The sequence below is a fragment of the Astyanax mexicanus genome, chromosome 8, assembly GCF_023375975.1.
Source record: "Astyanax mexicanus isolate ESR-SI-001 chromosome 8, AstMex3_surface, whole genome shotgun sequence".
Classification (NCBI taxonomy): Eukaryota; Metazoa; Chordata; class Actinopteri; order Characiformes; family Acestrorhamphidae; genus Astyanax; species Astyanax mexicanus.
The window spans coordinates 49,042,612-49,062,578 of record NC_064415.1 but is presented as its reverse complement, the minus strand read 5'-3'; the positions used below and the strand labels follow the sequence as shown (position 1 = coordinate 49,062,578).

At 37.4% G+C, this 19,967-nt stretch overlaps 5 protein-coding genes and 1 pseudogene across 9 annotated transcripts in view; 3 read left to right on the top strand and 3 right to left on the bottom strand.

The window, feature by feature from the left end:
- The window catches only part of LOC125780482 (zinc finger protein 850-like), a 76,775-nt pseudogene extending 63,815 nt beyond the window's left edge, over positions 1-12,960 (bottom strand).
- The window catches only part of LOC111194226 (zinc finger protein 239-like), a 457,259-nt gene that overhangs the window by 128,136 nt on the left and 309,156 nt on the right, over positions 1-19,967 (top strand). The window lies entirely within an intron of this gene.
- LOC125803860 (zinc finger protein 239-like) overlaps positions 1-19,967 on the top strand; it is a 217,288-nt gene that overhangs the window by 90,514 nt on the left and 106,807 nt on the right. The window lies entirely within an intron of this gene.
- Positions 1-19,967, top strand: part of LOC103021480 (zinc finger protein 585A) — a 258,231-nt gene that overhangs the window by 145,537 nt on the left and 92,727 nt on the right. The window lies entirely within an intron of this gene.
- The window catches only part of LOC125803868 (zinc finger protein 239-like), a 48,237-nt gene that overhangs the window by 13,764 nt on the left and 14,506 nt on the right, over positions 1-19,967 (bottom strand). The window lies entirely within an intron of this gene.
- The window catches only part of LOC107197279 (gastrula zinc finger protein XlCGF42.1-like), a 200,913-nt gene continuing 182,549 nt past the window's right edge, over positions 1,604-19,967 (bottom strand). For 3 of the 4 annotated variants that reach the window (XM_049482424.1, XM_049482425.1, XM_049482423.1), the window contains exon 2: positions 1,604-2,910. In XM_049482424.1, coding sequence (XP_049338381.1) covers positions 1,852-2,778 — 927 coding nt within the window. In that variant the 5' untranslated portion in view covers positions 2,779-2,910 and the 3' untranslated portion in view covers positions 1,604-1,851. Of the gene's footprint in view, positions 2,911-12,925; positions 13,007-19,967 lie in introns of those variants that run through there. The other variant, XM_049482426.1, reaches the window with a different exon arrangement.

Sequence of the window (19,967 nt, the reverse complement as noted above, 5' to 3'; positions counted from 1 at the left end):
AAAAAAATACACAAAGCAAATTAACGTCTACACTTTAATATAAATTAATATGAAACATGCTATTAACACTAAACCCTTAATTCAAACATACAAAACAGACAGTTGCCAGCATACAGGTTATTACAAAATCCATAGAAAGCTGTTGAATACAAAAAATAACAGATAATGTAGTTTCAGTAATAAAAAAAACATTTTTTCTGCAAAGAACATTTTGAACAGCCACAAAAAGTGTTTCTTTAAGAACAACAGTATTCGATTTAGGCCCAATCCCATTTCACCCCTTGGCTTCATCATTTACCCTTACCCAACTTTTTTTGCATGTCCAGGAGTGCGGTGTCCCAATTCTTGTTAGGCTTGAGGGGTAGGGTGAAGTGGTACTGGTATATGGCTTTTCAAATCAGAGATTTTTCATAGGCACACTTAAAACAGAGAGATATGAGAATCACTGGCAAGATGACAGCACAAACAATCAAAGTAAATGTAAGTATTTTTCTTGATAGAAATTATGATAATCACTATATTACTGTAGTTCAATGTGTAGTTTCAATGTTTTATGGCCATTTTTCTCATAGCAAGCATAAAACTAGTAGTTTGTCTCAGTAGCTTGCTAACTTTCTTGTTCCACCTTAAATGGTGCTAAAGACTGCAAAAATAAAATTAAAGCTAATAAAAGCTAATTTCAGCTCCCCATCAAAAAGGAATTAAGGAATGGACGATAAATAATTTACTTACGTACCATCCCCTTTCTAAAGTTACTTAACATTAGTGCTCTACTGCTATATTTATATCATGTGCCTGAAGGATTGTCCCAAAACTTAGGGGGAGGATAGGGATGGGATTGGGCATAACTTCTCAAATACTTTAACCAGTGGTGTGCAGTAAGGCCAATAGGTGCATGTAAATCATTACATAATATTTAATCAGGACAAATATATTATAGTGATTGTAAAGTATAAGCATATATTTTATAAATTAACTAAAATTAAAAACAGCAACAAATTCAAAGCATTAGTCTGCGTTTTTCAGTTGCTACAGGACTCTTATCTGACTGACAGTGGTTCTAACCAATCAAAGCTTTTTAAAATGGGTTCTGCCCACGTGTCTGCGTGACCCTTCTCCTGATTTTTTGAAGGGTGTAGTAATGAGTATATTAGCAAAGTCGCAGGACAATCTAAACAATCAGATTTATGATTTTCACTCTGGGGGCGGGGCCATGACTGTCTAACCCCTTCTCAGAGCTCTGCTGAAGGGGCTACGCGTTGGTTAGTGTAAAACGGGGCACATGCTGGATTAGTTAAGTAGCTAGCTAACTATAATTCCCAATCACTCTGTTCAGAAAGGTCATGCCACATTCTGAACAGTAATATGGTTTCTCTCCAGTGTAAATGCGCTGGTGTTTTGAGATGACTGTTTGGTAAAACTCTTTCCACAAACTGAGCAGTAATATGGTTTCTCTCTAGTGTAAATGCACTGGTAGCGCTGGAGATCACTCTCTTTCCACAGACTGAACAATAACATGGTTACTCTCCAGTGTGAATGCGCTGGTGTTGCTGGAGATTATACTGGTTAGTAAAATTCATCCCACAGTCTGAGCAGTGATAAGGTTTCTCTCCAGTGTGAATGCGCTGGTGTTGCTGGAGATTATACTGGTTAGTAAAATTCATCCCACAGTCTGAGCAGTGATACGGTTACTCTTTAGTGCGAATGCGTTTGTGTCGCTGAAGATCACCCTGTGCAGTAAAACTCCACAGTCTGAACAATGATATGGTTTCTCTCCAGTGTGAGTGAGCTGGTGCTGCTGGAGAGTATTTTTTCACAAAAATTCATGCCACATTATGAACAGTAATATGGTTACTCTCCAGTGTGAATGCGCTGGTGTCCCTGGAGATGAACCTTTTGATGAAAATTCATGCCACATTCTGAGCAATGATACGGTTTCTCTCCAGTGTGAATGCGTTTGTGTCGCTGGAGATCACTCTGTGTAGTAAAACTCTTTGCACAGTCTGAGCAGTGACACGGTCTCTCTCCAGTGTGAATGCGCTGGTGTCTCTGTAGATTATACTGGCAAGTAAAATTCATGCCACATTCTGAGCAGTGATACGGTTTCTCTCCAGTGTGAATGCGTTTGTGTCGCTGGAGATCACCATGTGCAGTAAAACTCTTTTCACAGTCTGAGCAGTGATACGGTTTCTCTCCAGTGTGAATGCGCTGGTGTATTTTGAGATTACTGTGTTCAGTAAAACTCTTTCCACAGACTACGCAGTGATATGGTTTCTCTCCAGTGTGAATGCGCTGGTGTGTTTTAAGATTAATGTGTGAAGTAAAACTCTTTCCACAGACTGAACAGTAATATGGTTTCTCCCCAGTGTGAATGAGCTGGTGCCGCTGGAGATGACTCTTTCGATAAAAATGTATGCCACATTCTGAGCAGTGATACGGTTTCTCTCCAGTGTGAATGAGTTGGTGTCGCTGGAGATGACTCTTTTGACAAAAATTCATGCCACAGTCTGAGCAGTGATACGGTTTCTCTCCAGTGTGAATGCGTTTGTGTCGCTCAAGATCAACCTTCCTAGTAAAACTCTTTCCACAGTCTGAGCAGTGATGTGTTCTTTCTCCAGTGTGAATGCGCTGGTGTGTTTTGAGATAACTTGGTTTAGTAAAACTCTTCCCACAGTCTGAGCAAAGATGTGTTTTTTTCTTTTCTGTACTTTTCTGCATTTGCCTCCTGGGTGTAGGAGAGGGTGTTTGCTGAATATTGGAGATTTCTGTGGATGCCATGTTCTTTCTTTTGTTCAGCAGCTTAATATCTTCATAAAATCTTCTGATTGTATTTGTTCAGATAAACTTCTTCCAGGTAGGAACACTGACCCTAAGATCAGGGGAAGATCTGGAACAGAACAGCATTCATTTCTGGAAGAAATACAGAAAAAATAAATACAATATAAAATATTAAAAAACCTTAGTTAGGGGTTGAACATGAAAATAATTAAGTTGGGGAACTCATTTTTGGGGAATAAAGATTTTATCTGGACAGTCAACATTTTTCTTAACAAATATTAGGGGTGGGGGAAATGTTCAATTCTTAGATGCATCTTGCTTTGGACATGGACGATTCTGAATCAATTTACAAATGACAAGAATCAAATTTCTAAGAATTAGCTAGAACTGAAACGAATTCTTGCAGAATTCCTAGTATCTGTAAAACAGCTCATGTTATTTCTCTGCATTAAGGAGGAGATGTGGCAGATCTAAACAATTACAAACCAATTTCAAAACTGTCTTGTTTATCCACAATTTTACAATCCCTAGCAAAAACCAGCTCAAGTCATTACTATACGAAAACTTTTTTTTATTGTGTCTAACTATCAATCTGGATTCAGACAAAGACATAGCACCATCTCCGTAATGATGCTGGTTTTAAATGATCTTTAGAAGTACTGTGCTTCTATTTTTATTAATCTCACAAAAGTTTTTGAACTCGCTGTTCATGATCTACTACTAGGTTTTACAACTGGTTTTAGCAATAATGCAATCTTGTAGGTCCAGGATTACTTTTCTGGCAGGAGTAACCATAAATCAGACCTACAGCTCATAAAAAAAGGAATCCCTCATGGCTTAATCTTGGGTCCAATTTTTTAAAATATTTTTATCAATGATCTTGCCGTCTCTACCTTAGACTGTAAATTACACCTTTATGCAGATGATTCAATCCTATACTGCTCAGCTGATTCTGCTGATGGTGATGTAATCTATAAAAAAGCATCCGGCAGTGCTCTCCAACTGCACTGGCGGTTTGAACCGATTCAATCTACCATTCTGCTTTAAGATTTATTACTGGCAACCGGTACAGCACATACCACTGCAGACTATATGAGTTGGCTGGTCTTCACTAGCAGCACGAAGAGAATCAGGTTGGCTTTAAATTACTTTCTGGCCATTTGCGAGTTTATATCTGTTCTTAGATTTCAATAAATTACAATAATTATCCAATGGCTGGATCACCTGTCAGGTAGCGAGAGATTTTAGTGAACTGGGAAAATCTGCTTTTAGCTACAGGGAGAAAGAACTAAGTATATCCTTATCACAGAAGACATGGATAAATGCCTGGAAGACCCAATCTAGAAAGTATAAAAACTAAAGAAACTCTTTTCTATATAACACTTTTCTATAAAACACAATATAACAGAGTATACACTGAACTGGCTAAAACACAGTCCAGTAAAAAACAGTTTCTTACATTTGAAGGATGTGGTTGTTATCTCCAATAACTAGGAGACAAAAAGCTATCTGAGTAAAAAGTTGGGAACCTCTCCTCAGTGCATAACTGTTCTACACGGCGTAAAGTCGAACACAGGCCAGAAGACGTTTCCATCTACTTTTTTTCTTCTGTGGTGGAAAAATAATGACAGGAAGAAAGAAATATTCAGAGTCTCTGAGTCTTGATCAGAATGAGTAACAAGATTTATTGAGAAGCCACACGTAATGAATACAGAGTGAACTCCTGCCTTGCAAGAGGTGCCAAGCTCTCTTTATACCTTTTAGATCCTCCCATCCCTTACTTCCCAATTATGGGCACAGTGCCACCATTGTGACACGTCAACTTCTTCTGACATGTGATATGACATAATCCCTTAGTGAGCATATCAGGCTGGTTCTCAAAACATTGCAAGCAGAAAGGAAGATGACCCTGGCGCCAGAATTTGTAGAACAACTGTGACGTGCATTCCTTAACACATACACATAGCCAGATAGAGAAAACTCTTACTCAGCATTTCAAAAAAGCTCACTGAGGGTAGAATGTTCACAGTACACATTATCATCGCATAGAACAAAAAGTAATATCATTAATAGTCGTCATTGTTTATGAATCATCACACGTCATTGATTATGAATCATTTCAATAAACACCTTCCATCACACTCCCCCCTTTGATTCTGAATCAATAATGAAATTTTCTTTTTACAGCTAATTTTCTTTACCTTCATTAAACAAACGGTCTAGCCCAAATGCAGTATCTAACTCTATTGTATCTACTGTAACTTGCAGGAACTGGCCTTTCTTCTGCATATGGCGGAACAAAAATTAATAGATATATATTAGAAAAGAGTAAAAGTACATCAACAAATAAAATCTCGATAGGTCAACACATTCGCGCGCGAGAGAGAGAGAGAGAGAGAGAGAAAGAAAGAAATAAACTAAAGCCAGTCGAGGGCCAGAGAGAATTCCTCATACTTCATCCAAGCAGTTATACATTTTGCAAATGACATGTGATTGTACAGAACTTATCAATATGATTACGTCAGCAGAGTCCAGTTAACAGCATGTTGTCCAGTTTTAATGACGTGATTAGCTCCAGCCTGTCTGAGCAACAGGTTCTTATCATGATGTTGTTCAGCACTGTGTCCTTCATGAACACAGCAGACAGTCCTTAAGTGTCCTAAAGTCTGTGAGAAGATGAGACAGAGGAAAAGAGTGGATGTAAAGATCTTCTGGCTATCTGAGGAGAGGTTTCCAGCACTTCACTCAGATAACTTGTTGTCTCCTAGTTCATATGCACTGGTCCCAGAACAGCAGAACAGCAGTGAAGCTTCTCTGCCACTCAGGGTCACATTCTCCTCACAGCTCTCACTGTTGATGAAAACACTCTGACCTTCCTGATTCCTGAAAAAAGTAAAAAAAAAACAACCTCCAAAGCCTTGTCATAGTGACAGTTAAAAAGAGAGCAGAGATCATAAGGTTATTAAGTGAATTATAATGTGAACAGTAAAAATAATAACTGTATATATAAATGTATAAAACATTTAAGAATAAGAGTGTGAAGGTGTGGTTATCTCCAACCATACCCTTCACTCCCCCCTTCTAGACCAAATGGAATCATCCAAGATTCCATGATGGTCTACATAACGCCTAAGAAGCCCCGGGAGTAATGACAAGTGTCCGCATACAGAGTATGAGAACAAGTGTTTCTTCATCTCAGCTGTGGACATGCTGGGGCCTATTGCACACCAGTCCCCACGCCGGACTCTCCCTGCCTCGTCATGCCCACCATGGATCTGAGAAGATTCATAAACAATTTTTTACTACATTAACTTTCTCTTTTTTTTTTTTTTTCCAGAATTACAACATGAAGTTTAAAAGTGTTAAAATCAAGTCAATGTTTTTCAACATTGTCACTGTTTTCGCTCTAGACTATAGAATACATAGTCTCAACATTTATTTATCAAATGCCTTCATATTTTCTTTTAACCTTTCACATTGTCTAATTTAATCTTCAACCACAATAATGTATATATTTTTTATACATTAATTAGACATTTTCTTACACTAGATGCTGAGAAGCTGATCTACACCTTTGTTTTGATTAGAGTATTGTAATGCATTATTCTCTGGATTACAATTATTATTCTCTACAATTTACAAATTACATTGTGGTCAAAATGCTGCAGCTACAGTTCTAACTCACACACATAAAAAAGAGAGAAGATTATTTAGATTGGATTTTAATATTCATTTAGTGTAAAAAGTGTAAAAATCTCTTAACTGCTTAGCAGCTAAGTATATATCAGGACTCCTGACAGATCGACAATTCCAGCTCATTTGTTGAGAACATTTAGCGTTGCATTCTGTATTTATGCACCAAAGATTTGTAACTCTCTATCAGTTTATATCCATCAGGGATCACCCAGTTCTTCCTTTGAAGCACATCTAAAACTTATTTGTGCACTTCAGATTAATCTTAGTTTTATTTATTTTAAAATAGTTTGTTATGTGCCAAAATTCTTAATGCCAATCTGTAGACAAACAATCCTCAACTTTACACATACTCAGAAATCCTTAAAGCATTGTTCAGAATATTTAGTCTGATTAGTGCTGTTATTTGAGGGCGAACACACAAAGAGCATAAAACACCCCCTTTTTATTTTAGTTATTAAGTAGAGAGTTCAGTTCTTCCAAAACACTGATGAGTATGATGCAGTCAGTGCATTTCCTCTATATCCTTCGTAAACTTATTTTCCATCTGTTAACTTGAGTCTAAAAACATTTGGCTGATGTTAGAATTTAAATGTGTGTGGAGTTGTGTCCACAAGCTGTTGTAGGGATGGTCCACCTAAGTTTAGACTAACTAGTTCCTATGACAGTGATTTTGAAGCTATGAGCTGCAGTGGTCCTGTTTGAAGTTATTGGCCTAATATTTATTTTCCTTGTTCAGTTCCAATATATATTTTGCGAACTGTGCTACCTGTAAATTAATGGCAAAAAATAAAAACATATTTAAGTTTCACTTGTTTGGCATAGTTGCAAGACTGTTAGCTGGTGGTTTAGCAAGCTAGTTATTATTATATATATTGAATTAATTTAGCATTAATATTAATGCACATATAAGAGAAAGATTTCTATCTTACCCTATATATATATTTTTAAAAAACCTTTGGAGCAAGCAAAGCTCTTTTTGTAGTTGATAGTCTACATTGATGTATTAATAAGATTTTAAATGGTTGATTTTTATTTAAGCCAGCATGCTTGGTTACTTTAGCTAGTTACAACTACATCTGAGTTTATATGTATTAATTTTGTCAAAAGCCAGTAAACAACTTCCCTTACATAAGCCTTAATGGAGATGATTGTTATTAAAAATGTTTTATACAAATCATAGTCATTAGGCAACATAAATTACATAATGTAAACCTAAAAAAAAACTTTCCAGTGAAAATTGAGGGCCAATGTGTGATAGGCCTTTAATGTATTAATCTGCCCAACAACCATGTTTGGCTACTGTTTACAATGAAATTAAAGATTTTTCCCTGAACTAGATATTATTTTTAATTCATCAAAGTTTTTGATGAGAAACACTATTTAAAAGAGAAACCAAAAAAGCTAAAACCTCCCTTTTTTTTTTTTTTTTTCTCTTAAAAAGAAAGGTAAAACAGTCATAATTTGAGTCACCACCAGATTTAAAGTTTAACCAAACATTTTCTACATGAGGCATAAACATCAAAAATTAAATAAAATCACTCCTTTTAATGGAAAAAAGTAAACAGGCATAAAAATAAAAAATCTGGTCTCACGTCTCTGTTGCTGGCTCAGGCTGAGGGGTGAATCCACTGGGCTGATTGGCTGCTGGGGGTGGGTGGTGTTGATGGTTGAGCAGGTGCTGTCTGAAGCGGTCTCTGATCGCTCAGTTCTTCCAGATCTGAAACCAGTTTCCTGGACCAGTGCTGTAACATTTCAATCACAGCAGGTCCGGTGAAGACGCAGTCCAGCCATCGACCGACAGCTGGACCAAACACAGTCTCTCATCTGAGACTCTCCTAATGAAGTGCTCTGGTTCAGATGATGTTCACAGTACTGTTGCAGAGGACCCTGTCTCTGAGGGTCAAAACTCCTGTGATGAGCACCACCCCCGCCTTCTCAAACACCCAGAAAACAGCACTGAGCAACAATCAGTCAAAAGAGAAAAAATCCCTCCAAAAAAAAACTTTAAAAGAAAAAAATAATAATAAAAAAGAAATCCTGAAAGGAATTCTAACATGGTTAAAAATTGTTTAGCCTCATGAAATAACTAAAACAAAAATTATTTCCAGCCAAACGATGCTTGATATTTCTAAACTGTATAAACATTAACATTATATTGTTGTGCTCTGATGGGGACTCAAAATATAGCCAAGAATATGCAAGCAAGTTCTTCATTGCGAGAAATAGAAAAACATATGGAAAGCAAAACAAAAAGCTCCATTTTTTTTTTTTTTTTTTTTTTTTTTTTTTTTAAACATCTGATGTCTCCTTGTTTAAAAGTCAGAAAGAGAGACCCAATTCACTGCAGCTCGTAATAGATACAATATTAAGTTTGTCAAATTAAAGCTTTCCAAAGAAAGTAAGATCTTTCCTTACTGGTTTCTAAAATCTACCATCCTCATTAAGAGAATCAAAAGATCAGCATAGACTGAGATACATGAGAACCACTAGAGAAATTAGATATGTGTATTCTTTAAATCTCATTCAGCTGAGACTGAGCTGAAATCAGTCTCAATAAAAAAGAATAATAATAGAAAAGGCCTAAACCACATGAAGACAGAAGCTGTGTTCAGAATGGCTCACTCATTAACTCTTTCACTATGTAGCATTTTCTATTTACTAAACGAATTATGGAACAACCAAACAATAAACCATGTTTGTCCTGCTCTGAGGACGTCTAATACAACAGCACTGCATTGCATTATAGTATATTTTGGAATTTCTAAATTTTGTGATGCATTAGGTTTTTCATAGTGAACTATATAGGGAACAGAATGTACTGCTGCGGTTTTAAACAGTACTGCAAAAATGGTTTTACACTATATAGTGCACTATTTCTGGAATAGGGAGCGATTCTGACACAGCCACACACACATTATATTCATCATTAGATTCGCTTACAGAATATCAGAGTTAGACAAATGTTAGAAACATACACACTTACACACACGCACAGACACACACACACACACACACACACCAAATGTGATAGAAGATAGCAGAGAAGAGATGTTTTGTCTATCTCTCTCACTGCTTTATTCAACACACGCAGAAACACACACACACACATTGTATCAAAAGCCTGGAATCCTCATCTCTTTTCTGTTTCAATCAGGGATGACTTTCACAATGTGGACATTTGTACATAACTCATCACTACTATTTAAACATGAAGCAGTCTCACATATTCACTAAACTGCCATCCTCAGAATTCTACAGCATTTTCCATAAAGATAATGAAACATGTTACATTGAACAGTTCCAGCATGGCTCAATATTCTGCCCTACTTTAATATATGTATATTGGCTTAATATGCTAATGATTCCAAACCTTTGAACAACACTACATAAACACACACACACACAGACATACACATATAGTCTTGGCTCATTTGATTGAAAAGAGCTGCGTCATGAATTTTTGGATTAAATTTCAATTCTTTAGTTACTTGGGATCCCATTTTTGTTCTCTCATTCGATTTTAATGACTCAGAGTAATTTAGCCCCAATAATCACGTCTCACCTTCCTTCTTCTATCCCTGCTTAATACACAATCAGTACCCTGTACTATTAGTATTATTTTATGCACTCCTCCCCACGGTCCCGGGACCTATACTCTAATGACACGTCTATCAATAGAGGCCTCGCTACGACCAGGCTAGTCTTCTCTTTACTTTAAAGATATATTTACATACATCAATAAAGGCCTCACGACCAGGCTAGTCTTGTACACCGTCATGTAACTATTCACTGTCCAGGGCGGAGTGCTGAAGGAAGGATGGAGGGGAGTAAATTAATTTAAGAACAATTGTTTACATTTAAAATTTCCTTAATGAGTAAATTAGTTAACCTGTCACTCACCACCAATGTTTGTCGATGAGGCCTGGATTTGCGAATGGGGGGGAGAGGCCGCACTTACCCCCGCGGTACTTGTCCTTTTTTCTGTGGAATTTTTCCCTTGCTTCTTGGGCCCAGCTGTTTTGCTGGAGAGCGTCCTCGGCAGGTGCTAGTCTCTCCCCCTCCGCCGCAAGACCATGCTCATCCTGTTCCGTGACGCCAAATTGTGGTGGAAAAATAATGACAGGAAGAAAGAAATATTCAGAGTCTCTGAGTCTTGATCAGAATGAGTAACAAGATTTATTGAGAAGCCACACGTAATGAATACAGAGTGAACTCCTGCCTTGCAAGAGGTGCCAAGCTCTCTTTATACCTTTTAGATCCTCCCATCCCTTACTTCCCAATTATGGGCACAGTGCCACCATTGTGACACGTCAACTTCTTCTGACATGTGATATGACATAATCCCTTAGTGAGCATATCAGGCTGGTTCTCAAAACATTGCAAGCAGAAAGGAAGATGACCCTGGCGCCAGAATTTGTAGAACAACTGTGACGTGCATTCCTTAACACATACACATAGCCAGATAGAGAAAACTCTTACTCAGCATTTCAAAAAAGCTCACTGAGGGTAGAATGTTCACAGTACACATTATCATCGCATAGAACAAAAAGTAATATCATTAATAGTCGTCATTGTTTATGAATCATCACACGTCATTGATTATGAATCATTTCAATAAACACCTTCCATCACACTTCTCAGAGACTTTAAGACACTTAAAGATTGTTTGATCCTTACAAGATACAAAAGTTTGATGTGTTCATGAAGGACACAGAGCTGAACACCACCATGATAACTGGTTGGATGAAGTTTAAAGGAGATGCCCAAGGGTCCTTACTCCATCGCCTTGCTGTTCTCTTTCTCTCTCTCACTCTCTCTGGGTTGTGAATGTGTTGACCTATTGATATTTAATTATACTTTGTGTTGACCTGTTGATGTACTTTTACTCTTTTCTAATGTATCTTTTCTATTATACACTGCTCAAACAAATAAAGGGAACTTAAATAACACATCCTAGATCTGAATGAATGTAATATTCTTATTAAATATTTAAATATTTGTTCTGTACAAAGTTGAATGTGCTGACAACAAAATAACAAAGTAATGTCCTTAAAACAAGGACAACACAACAGCATGTTAAATGGATTGTCAGTGTTGCTTCATAAGTGGACAGATTGAGTTCACCAAAGTTTGATTTATTTGTAGTTATATTGTGTTGTTTAAGTGTTACCTTTATTTTTTTTTAGCAGTGTATATTTATGTTCCTTTATACATCTGTAATGTTGAAAAATTTTTCCAGTAAACTTTTATTCAATGGTCATCTTCAATGATTCATGCTGTGGTAAATTACCCTACACAGTTTACTCAAAAATGTCCATCTCAAGGCCTAACTGTGTATAACTATAGAGCATAACGGCCAACAATTAAACAAAACTAAACTTCGTTTTTTTTTTGTGTGTTTTAAATCTCATGAAAATGTAAGAATTGGATCGTGAACAATTTGTTCTACAGTTGCCTGCAGTCGTGTCCTCATTCTCTAGTCAGCGCCATGTTGTTTATGCCAATATTTGGGGTTCTGTGTCTAAGCTGAATTTTTTAATAGGATGAATAAATGTTCAGACCCCTATACGTTTTATTCTGTGTACATTTTCCTCCGGAACATCAGTATTTAGAATAATGCTAGCTTCTAGCTAATGCTACCATACACTGAACTGTCGTCACAGAATCGTGGCTCGGTGTAACCCCGGATGTAGAGCTAAACAACAACAAACTAATAAACTAACTGCTTTTGCTGAGGAAAACTGGCTGTTTTACAGCAGAAAAGCAGACAGTTCACACTTTCCAAATGTTCTACGTAAAAAAAACAAAAGATATGCAGAGTATCAGGTCTCCAAACTGTTAACAAAACTCCACACTTTACGCGCCTCCCCCCTTTAACAGCCCTCAACCCCCACCATTCAGCCATTGACCAGCAACCCCCACCCACACTAACCAGCTCTCAGGAAGAACTCCATTTAGCTCTAAAATTAACATTAATTCACACACTGTGTAACATCTGCATATATTAATGTTTCTACACTCACTACATCTACATGCTGAATATCACATGATTTATTTTACACATAATGGATCATAAAGAAATACTTTGTGAAACAGAAACAGACTCTGACGCGGAGAAACGTGATCATAAAGGAGATATATCTAGAGTCAGCATGAAGGAGTTTCTAAACAATAGCAGCACAATTTAATACTTTAACCCACCAGACAAGATTCATTATTCCCACAATAAATCACCACTCAGGGTTTATAAGTAGCCCCTAAATCTCCTGTTCATCTTAAATAAAGCAGAATGAAAGTGTTGATCAGAGATAACTAGGAGAAGATGATCCTCCAGCTCCTGGATGAAGCTGCTTGTGTGTGATGTTAAATGCTGCTCCTTCTGAATGTGTTTCTGTGTGTCTAAGAGTAAATGTAGAGCAGTGTGAAGGTGAAGAGTGGAACATCTCCATACCTGCAGCAGGTGAGCTGATGGTGTTCCTCCAGCAGTGTGGAGCTGCTGATCAGAGCTGGATCTTCTGCTGCTCCACTTTACTGGAGACCGGGGGAAACTCTAACCACCCTTGCTGTGTTTCTAAAGGCTTTTACTAAAAAACAGGGATTTCATGCATGACGTCTTTAAGGGGTGTGGTTTTGGGAGGGATTTCGTCGTTAGGGGAGGGGCTTAAAATAGTCAAAGAGCATGCGCAGAGAGAGACCTGTGCAAATTAATTAGTCGAGGTGGAAGGAACTTCAGGTACAGTATTAACTCTAGAAAACCCTTTTTCAGGAATAAAGCGTGCACAAAACGCTAGAAAATATTCAAAATATATCTGTCAGTGCATTTTAATCTGATTTATATATATCTGGTATCCAAATTCCTGGATGTTGTGGCGGGTATTTCATGTCAATGCAGTTTATATCTGTTTATATCTGTTTGATATCAAAGTAACTGGATAGCTCAGGAGTGTCCAAACTTATTTTGTTGGGGGCCAGAAGGAGAAATATATTTGAAGTCACGTGCCACACTCTGTAATAAAACAAATAATAAAATATATCAATTTAAATAATACTTCTTTCCTGATTATTTCATTTACACACCATTTTACTTGACTTACTGTCTTTATCTTTGACAGTGTTGTGTAAACTAAGATTTTTCAAACTGATGTTTAATTTCATGATGTCTCTTAATTTTAAACTCCTTAATTACGGCAACTTTTAGACTCTTTTGCCCTGTTTTTCTGCGCTACAAATGCGCACCCTCTCTGCTTTTAGACTCTTTTGCCGTTTAGCGTTCAAACTTTGAATCTCACATTATAAAAACCTGCTTAACAGCGGGACAACTTTCATTCTATTTCTAAAATACCTCGCGGGCCGCTCCATAAAAGGAAACGGGCCGTAGTTTGGACACCCCTGACTTAGATAGTTATCATAATTGTTTATGTCCTCACTTTTGATAATTTACAGTGTATATCTTATTTGTTGTTAAAATTGTAATTGTTAAACCAGTGACTCATATGAGTAGATGCCAGTATTATGGTGGCCATTTCAAGTCATGTCTGTTACATAATTTGTTTTTGTTTTGGTACAGCTTTGTACAGGAGAAGAGCATGCCTATACAGGCAAACGGAAACGACTACAGATTCAGACAACAAAGAAGAAGACCTGTCCGGCAAAAACTTTTGTATGCCACATAACAAGGTATGTTTTTGGGATATTGTTTTATTTATACAGTCACTTTTTAAGTTGGCTTTTCAAACACACAAACAAGCTCCACATCAGACACTTGCCTGACTTTACTATCTTACCAACCACCTGGGAGACCATTATAACTACTTAGCAACACTAGCTACCAGCTAAAGATAATCAAATGCATTTTTAATAAAGGTGTGATATTATGGAAGTAGGCCTGGACAATATTTCGATATCGGTATTTATAGCGATAAGAAATGTTTCAATAATGGTGATATTATTTTTGTGGCATATCGTTTTGTATTATTTACAGAATCTATCGCAGACAGGCGTTTTTTAGCGGCGTCAGTTCACTGCAGAGCTGAACACAATCAGCCTCCGTAGCCATGCTACGTCAATGTGTAATGACGCAATCACACAGGCTCGTAGCCAGATAGGCTAGGCTAGGCCAGGGTCGGCTCCGCTCCGCATCGCATCTAAAATATCCCACGATGAAACGAAGCCGACCTTTACAGAGTGGTCAGGGACCACAATTTGCTGTGGGTGTGACCGCGTCAGTCTAGTTAGGTTTTGCAGCTTCTGAGAAGTCATGGCACCTTAAATACAGAAGTTCTATAAGGAGTATAGAGCGATCCTGTTTTTTTTTTTTTTTTTTTCAGAAAAAAACTAATCTAGTGAGATTAGATATACTTATCTCCACCAGGGACGGCTACGAGAGAGTAAAAGTAGGTATAGCTTGGCCATAACTCTGTGTCAGTAAAAAGACATGCAGGAAATTCTCTAGTGTGCCTAGGAGGGTTCTTGACACGATAACTGGTAATGTACATATTGTCCTGTAAATATTGATAAGGAGAAAAAGCGACCTGTAAATACTGACTATAATGAGAAGAGAAATTATCTCAGGAGCTTTGCTTGAATGAGCTTCTGCTTGCTCACATAGTGTGTAGTTGATGTCATCCGTACAAAAAGACTGTGTGCGAGTGTGAGCCTGATCAGTGAATGTGCAGAGAGTTTGAAGGAGTTGCAGTCTCTTAGACTGAGAGCTGAGTGTGAAAGAGAGGAAGTGTTTGGTTGCCCCACTGCAAGGGGTGAACTCTGTAGGATCATAAGTAGACGAAACTAGTCCAGCCCACGAGTCCGGTGGGGAGTCGAGTCCATTGTTTTACATTTTTAATTTCATTTTTGCAATTTTATGATTTTTTACTGCTTTTAAGTATATTTTTCTTTTATTTTCTTTTATTTGAAACTTTGAACCTTTACCATTTTTGAGGACATTTCTTGTTTGAGTTTTTTGGGCATAATAAACAGACCATTGTTACTTTGAAATTTTAGTGCCTAAATGGGTTCACCAAAACAATACAACCAAGTAAAGCACGGCGGCGTGAGTGGGTGGTAAACAGTATTGTGTTTTACATACATTTAAAGTTGTCACATTCATTGTGACAACAATGAAGGGAGAATTTAACAGAGAGAGCAGTGATGATTGTTGGGAAAATTAAAAAGAATATGTAACATTAGAGAGTCAGATTATTCATGTGATGGTCATTGCGTCGGCTGGACAAACAGGTAAGAAGTTGTAAAAGAAGGTTTGTGACCTGAAAGATAAACTGTTGACAGAGGAAAACAGAAGAATGAAGCATATACGTGGGTGTCCAAGCAGATAGAAAATTTAATAAAGGGGTTATGGGATGGTTAGCAGAACAGAGCAACCAAAAATGGGGAGGCAGAATTGAGGACAAGACTTAGCTTAATTCTGGAGGAATGAGGGTACAAGCCAGACACATAAGGTGTTAAGTTGGCCACTTTAATATGGAATCAGTGGAGAAGGGCAAAAGCAGAACGGGAACTGGCCCAGAAGAAACTAGAGAGGGCTGGGGTTCTAGCAAAAGGGAGATGGAAGGGGACAGTTCAGAATAAACAGGCCTATAAAAATTATCCAGCTTCTGTCCGCATTTACTGACTGGTTTATTTGTGTGTGGTTTAAAACTGAGTTTATCATACCGCCATATGCCAACGTAATATATGTAGTGACTGTCAATGGTGGATCTTTTCAGGCTAGTAATATTTACAGTACTTAAATTAGTATTTAGAGATCTAGAAAACAGCATGAAGTTTTCATGGCATTTAAAACTAGTTTGTGCTTATACAATGCCACCTGTATAGCATAAAATGAGTTCTGTAATTTTCATGCTACTGCATGAACAAAATCAGCTGAGCAATATAACATTTTGTCATCAGCATAAAGGTGGATTTTACGGTCTGAGGTAAAAGTAGAGGCAGCTTTATAAATTATGTATATATTAAGTAAAACTGGACCCAAAATTGAACCTTGTGGTATGTTTTTAGATGCGGATGCCAAATTTGATTCAAAGTTATTTAATTACATGCATTGTTTTCTGTCAGTGAAGTTGTTTTGGGTCCATTACAGAGCAGTTTCATCAAAGCCAATCATTTCTAAATTTCTTAAAAGAGGAGTGTGGGAAGGAAAAAGATAACAATGGTGAAGGGTGTGATTCACACTCTTATTCTTAATTGTTTTATATATTTATATGCACATATATTATTTTTACGGTTCACTTAATAATTTAGCTTTATGATCTTTGCTCTCTTTTTAACTTGTGTCCCAATGACAAGGCTTTGTAAGTTGTTTGTACTTTTTCAGGAATCAGGAAGGTCAGAGTGTTTTCATCAGCAGTGAGAGCTGTGAGGAGAACATGACCCTGAGTGGCAGAGAAGCTTTACTGCTGTTCTGGGACCAGTGCATATAAACTAGGAGACAACAAGCTCTCTAAGTGAAGTGCTGGGAAACTCCCTTCAGATAGCCAGCGCTTGCCAGACACACAGACCAGAAGATCTTTCCATCGACTCTTTTCCTCAGTTTCATCTTTTCACAGACTTTAGGACACTTAAGGACTGTTTAAAACACAAGAACTGTTTGCTACGTTCATAAAGGACACAGAGCTGAACAACACCATGATAAGAACCTCTTGCTCAGACAGGCTGGAGCTGATCACATCATCAGAGCTGGACAACAAGCTGTTAACTGGACTCTTCTGACGTAATCATATTGATAGATTCTATCCAATTTCATTGAATTCTCTTGATTTACATGTCATTGGCATGAATGTATAACTGCTTGAATGAAGTCTGTGTTGGGTAAAGGGAGGAGACACCCAAGGGTCCTCAGTCCCTTACCTGGCTCTCTCTCTCTTGTTCTCTCTCTCTCTCTCTCTCTCTCTCTCTCTGGGTTGTGAACCTGTTGACCTATCAAGATTTAATTACACTATGCGTTGACTCATGATGTACTTTTACTCTTTCCTAATGTATATATTAATTTATGTTAACTTTTATATATCTGTAATTAGGGGTGGGCGAAATGGCCCTAAAATAATATCACGATATTTCATGGTATTTTTGCGATAACGATACTCTTGACGATATAACAAAAACTAAATTCTTTTTTTTCCCAAGAATACAATACTGCACAATATTAATAATGCACTCCATATATCCAGTGGTACAGTAAAATAAATGATACTGGACAGATATAATCTGTCTCTAGTAGATATTTAATGGGAAATGAGAACAGCAAAAAAAATCTCACCCTGATGTGATAATTAGGCATGAGTGATATAGCACGATATTTCAGGGTTTAATATCGCTCACGATATTCAAAAATTTTGGCGATATTATCGCGTACGATATGTATCTGTAATGCTGAAAGTTTTTTTTCCAGTAAATTCTAAACTTCACTGACTCAATGGTCATCTTTTCATGTTCTGGGATTTTCCACATTATATTTTCATATAGTTTTATCCAAGTCATGCTGTGGTAAATTACCCTACAATGGTAATAAATAAAAATATATAATGAATGAACCATGGGCCTTGTGCTGGCTGTCACGGACAACATCGGCTTGTAAATTTGTAGCAGTATGATATACCTGGGTTTGTGTTAATTAACGCAGCCCTATTCCCAGTCACCCCAAACAAAAATGTGAATCGAATTTACTTTGTACAGTATGATGTGCTAAGGCTGACTAACATTACCATGGACGCAGTTGAAGGCCTTATGGGTTCGATTAGGTCCTACTAATGGCAGTGCAAAATAGGATGGTATTAGATACGTTTTTGGCAGAAAAAAGGGAGGGTTCTGCGGATGTTTGGAGATAGTTGTTGTACATTCATCCCCAATAATATCGCCCCAGATGGGTCGGTAATGCGTGCGCTAGAAGGGCTGAGAACACTGTCCAATGTAATACATGAAACCCCTCTTGAAAACTAGATTGTGAATTGTTTGGCCAATGGAAGAATCTCAATGTCACTGATGATGTCTGTTGCTGTTTTTGTTGCTATCTTGGTGATCTGTGGATATTGTTGCGTACCATGTATTCAAGCATTAATTGTGAGATTAATTTCTGCAATGTAGAAAGTTTATATGATGCCTCTGATGAACACAAAAGACAAGGAAAGGAAGAATAAGGCCGAAGAGGGTCTAGTCGCAGTTTAGTTAGATGGCATTGTGTCACCTAAAAAGGGTAATAATAATCAGCTTAATGAAATATACTATATGCAGCTTGGAAATGTGCTTTAAAGCTTCATACAGTGTGCCCCATAGTTTCTTACTAGAATTCCAAAACTAAACAAGCTAATGAAGATAATCAAATGCATTATGAATAGAGGTGTGATACTATGGTATGATGACTTGACATAGAGCTTGCCCCACTGACCTAGAGGTCAGCTAAAGGTGTTGGCATATTATCCATCCAATCATTCTATTCAAAACCATGTACATTTGGCTTTAGTTGCTGGAAAATACTCAGGTCTGGATCAGGTCAATTTGGAGCAGAAAATATCCTTGTGGAAGCTAGAAGACCCAGATGCACATTTATTTTTGTAGAAAATGCACTGAAGTGGAAGATGACTTTGTAAAAAAAAGAACAAGAAGCCAATGTTTGCAACACTCAGTCTTTTGAGCATGACGCCAGTCTCTTAGGAGAGGAAATGGAAACAGGATTTCTATTTCTTCTATCCTCTGAAGAAACATGTGACTCTGAAAATCCAGAACCTGATCCTACAAAGCAAAATACCTTCCTGTTTGTACATCAGAATAAACAGCAGCAAAGACTTCTGCAGCTTTATGGGGAAATGGTCCTTCTAGATGCTACATACAAGACAAACAAGTATGCAGTCCCACTTTTTTTGGTAGTTGTGCGAACAAATGTGGGACATAAAACAGTTGCAGGATTTATATGTGAAAGTGAAACCACTGAAGCCATCTCAGAGGCCCTCAGACTTTTAAAAAAGTGGAATATGGAATGGAAACTAAAATACTTTTTGGTAAATTACTGTGAACGAGAATTGCACTTCAATTGGTATTCCCCCAGGCACAGAAATACATTTGGGCTTTTCATCGGGAACAAGCCTGGATACGGTGGACAAGAGAAGGTAAGATTAAAAAATTTTTTTCTTTTCATTTCTTGAAGTAATGAAGGACATATATATTTAAATGAATATGGTTTGAGTAAAGAATGTGTCAGTCAATTTGAAATTGTGCTATTCCAGGCAAGAACGATCAGCTCATGAACGAAGCGAACTACTTGGGCTGCCTCTGTAGTGTGGCAACTGCTTGTAGGGTGGAAGCCTGTGCTAGGGAGGTTCAGAAGTTGAGAGACAGTTGTCTTTGTAAGACGAATGATTCAGTAAGACAGTATGTTGAGAGAAGATGGCTTAGAATACAAGAGGTAATGGTAAAAACAGTTTTGAAGTGTCCTTTTCTTCAATGGTTTAATGTTAGACTCTTAAGTTTGTCTACGTCTAGTGTCA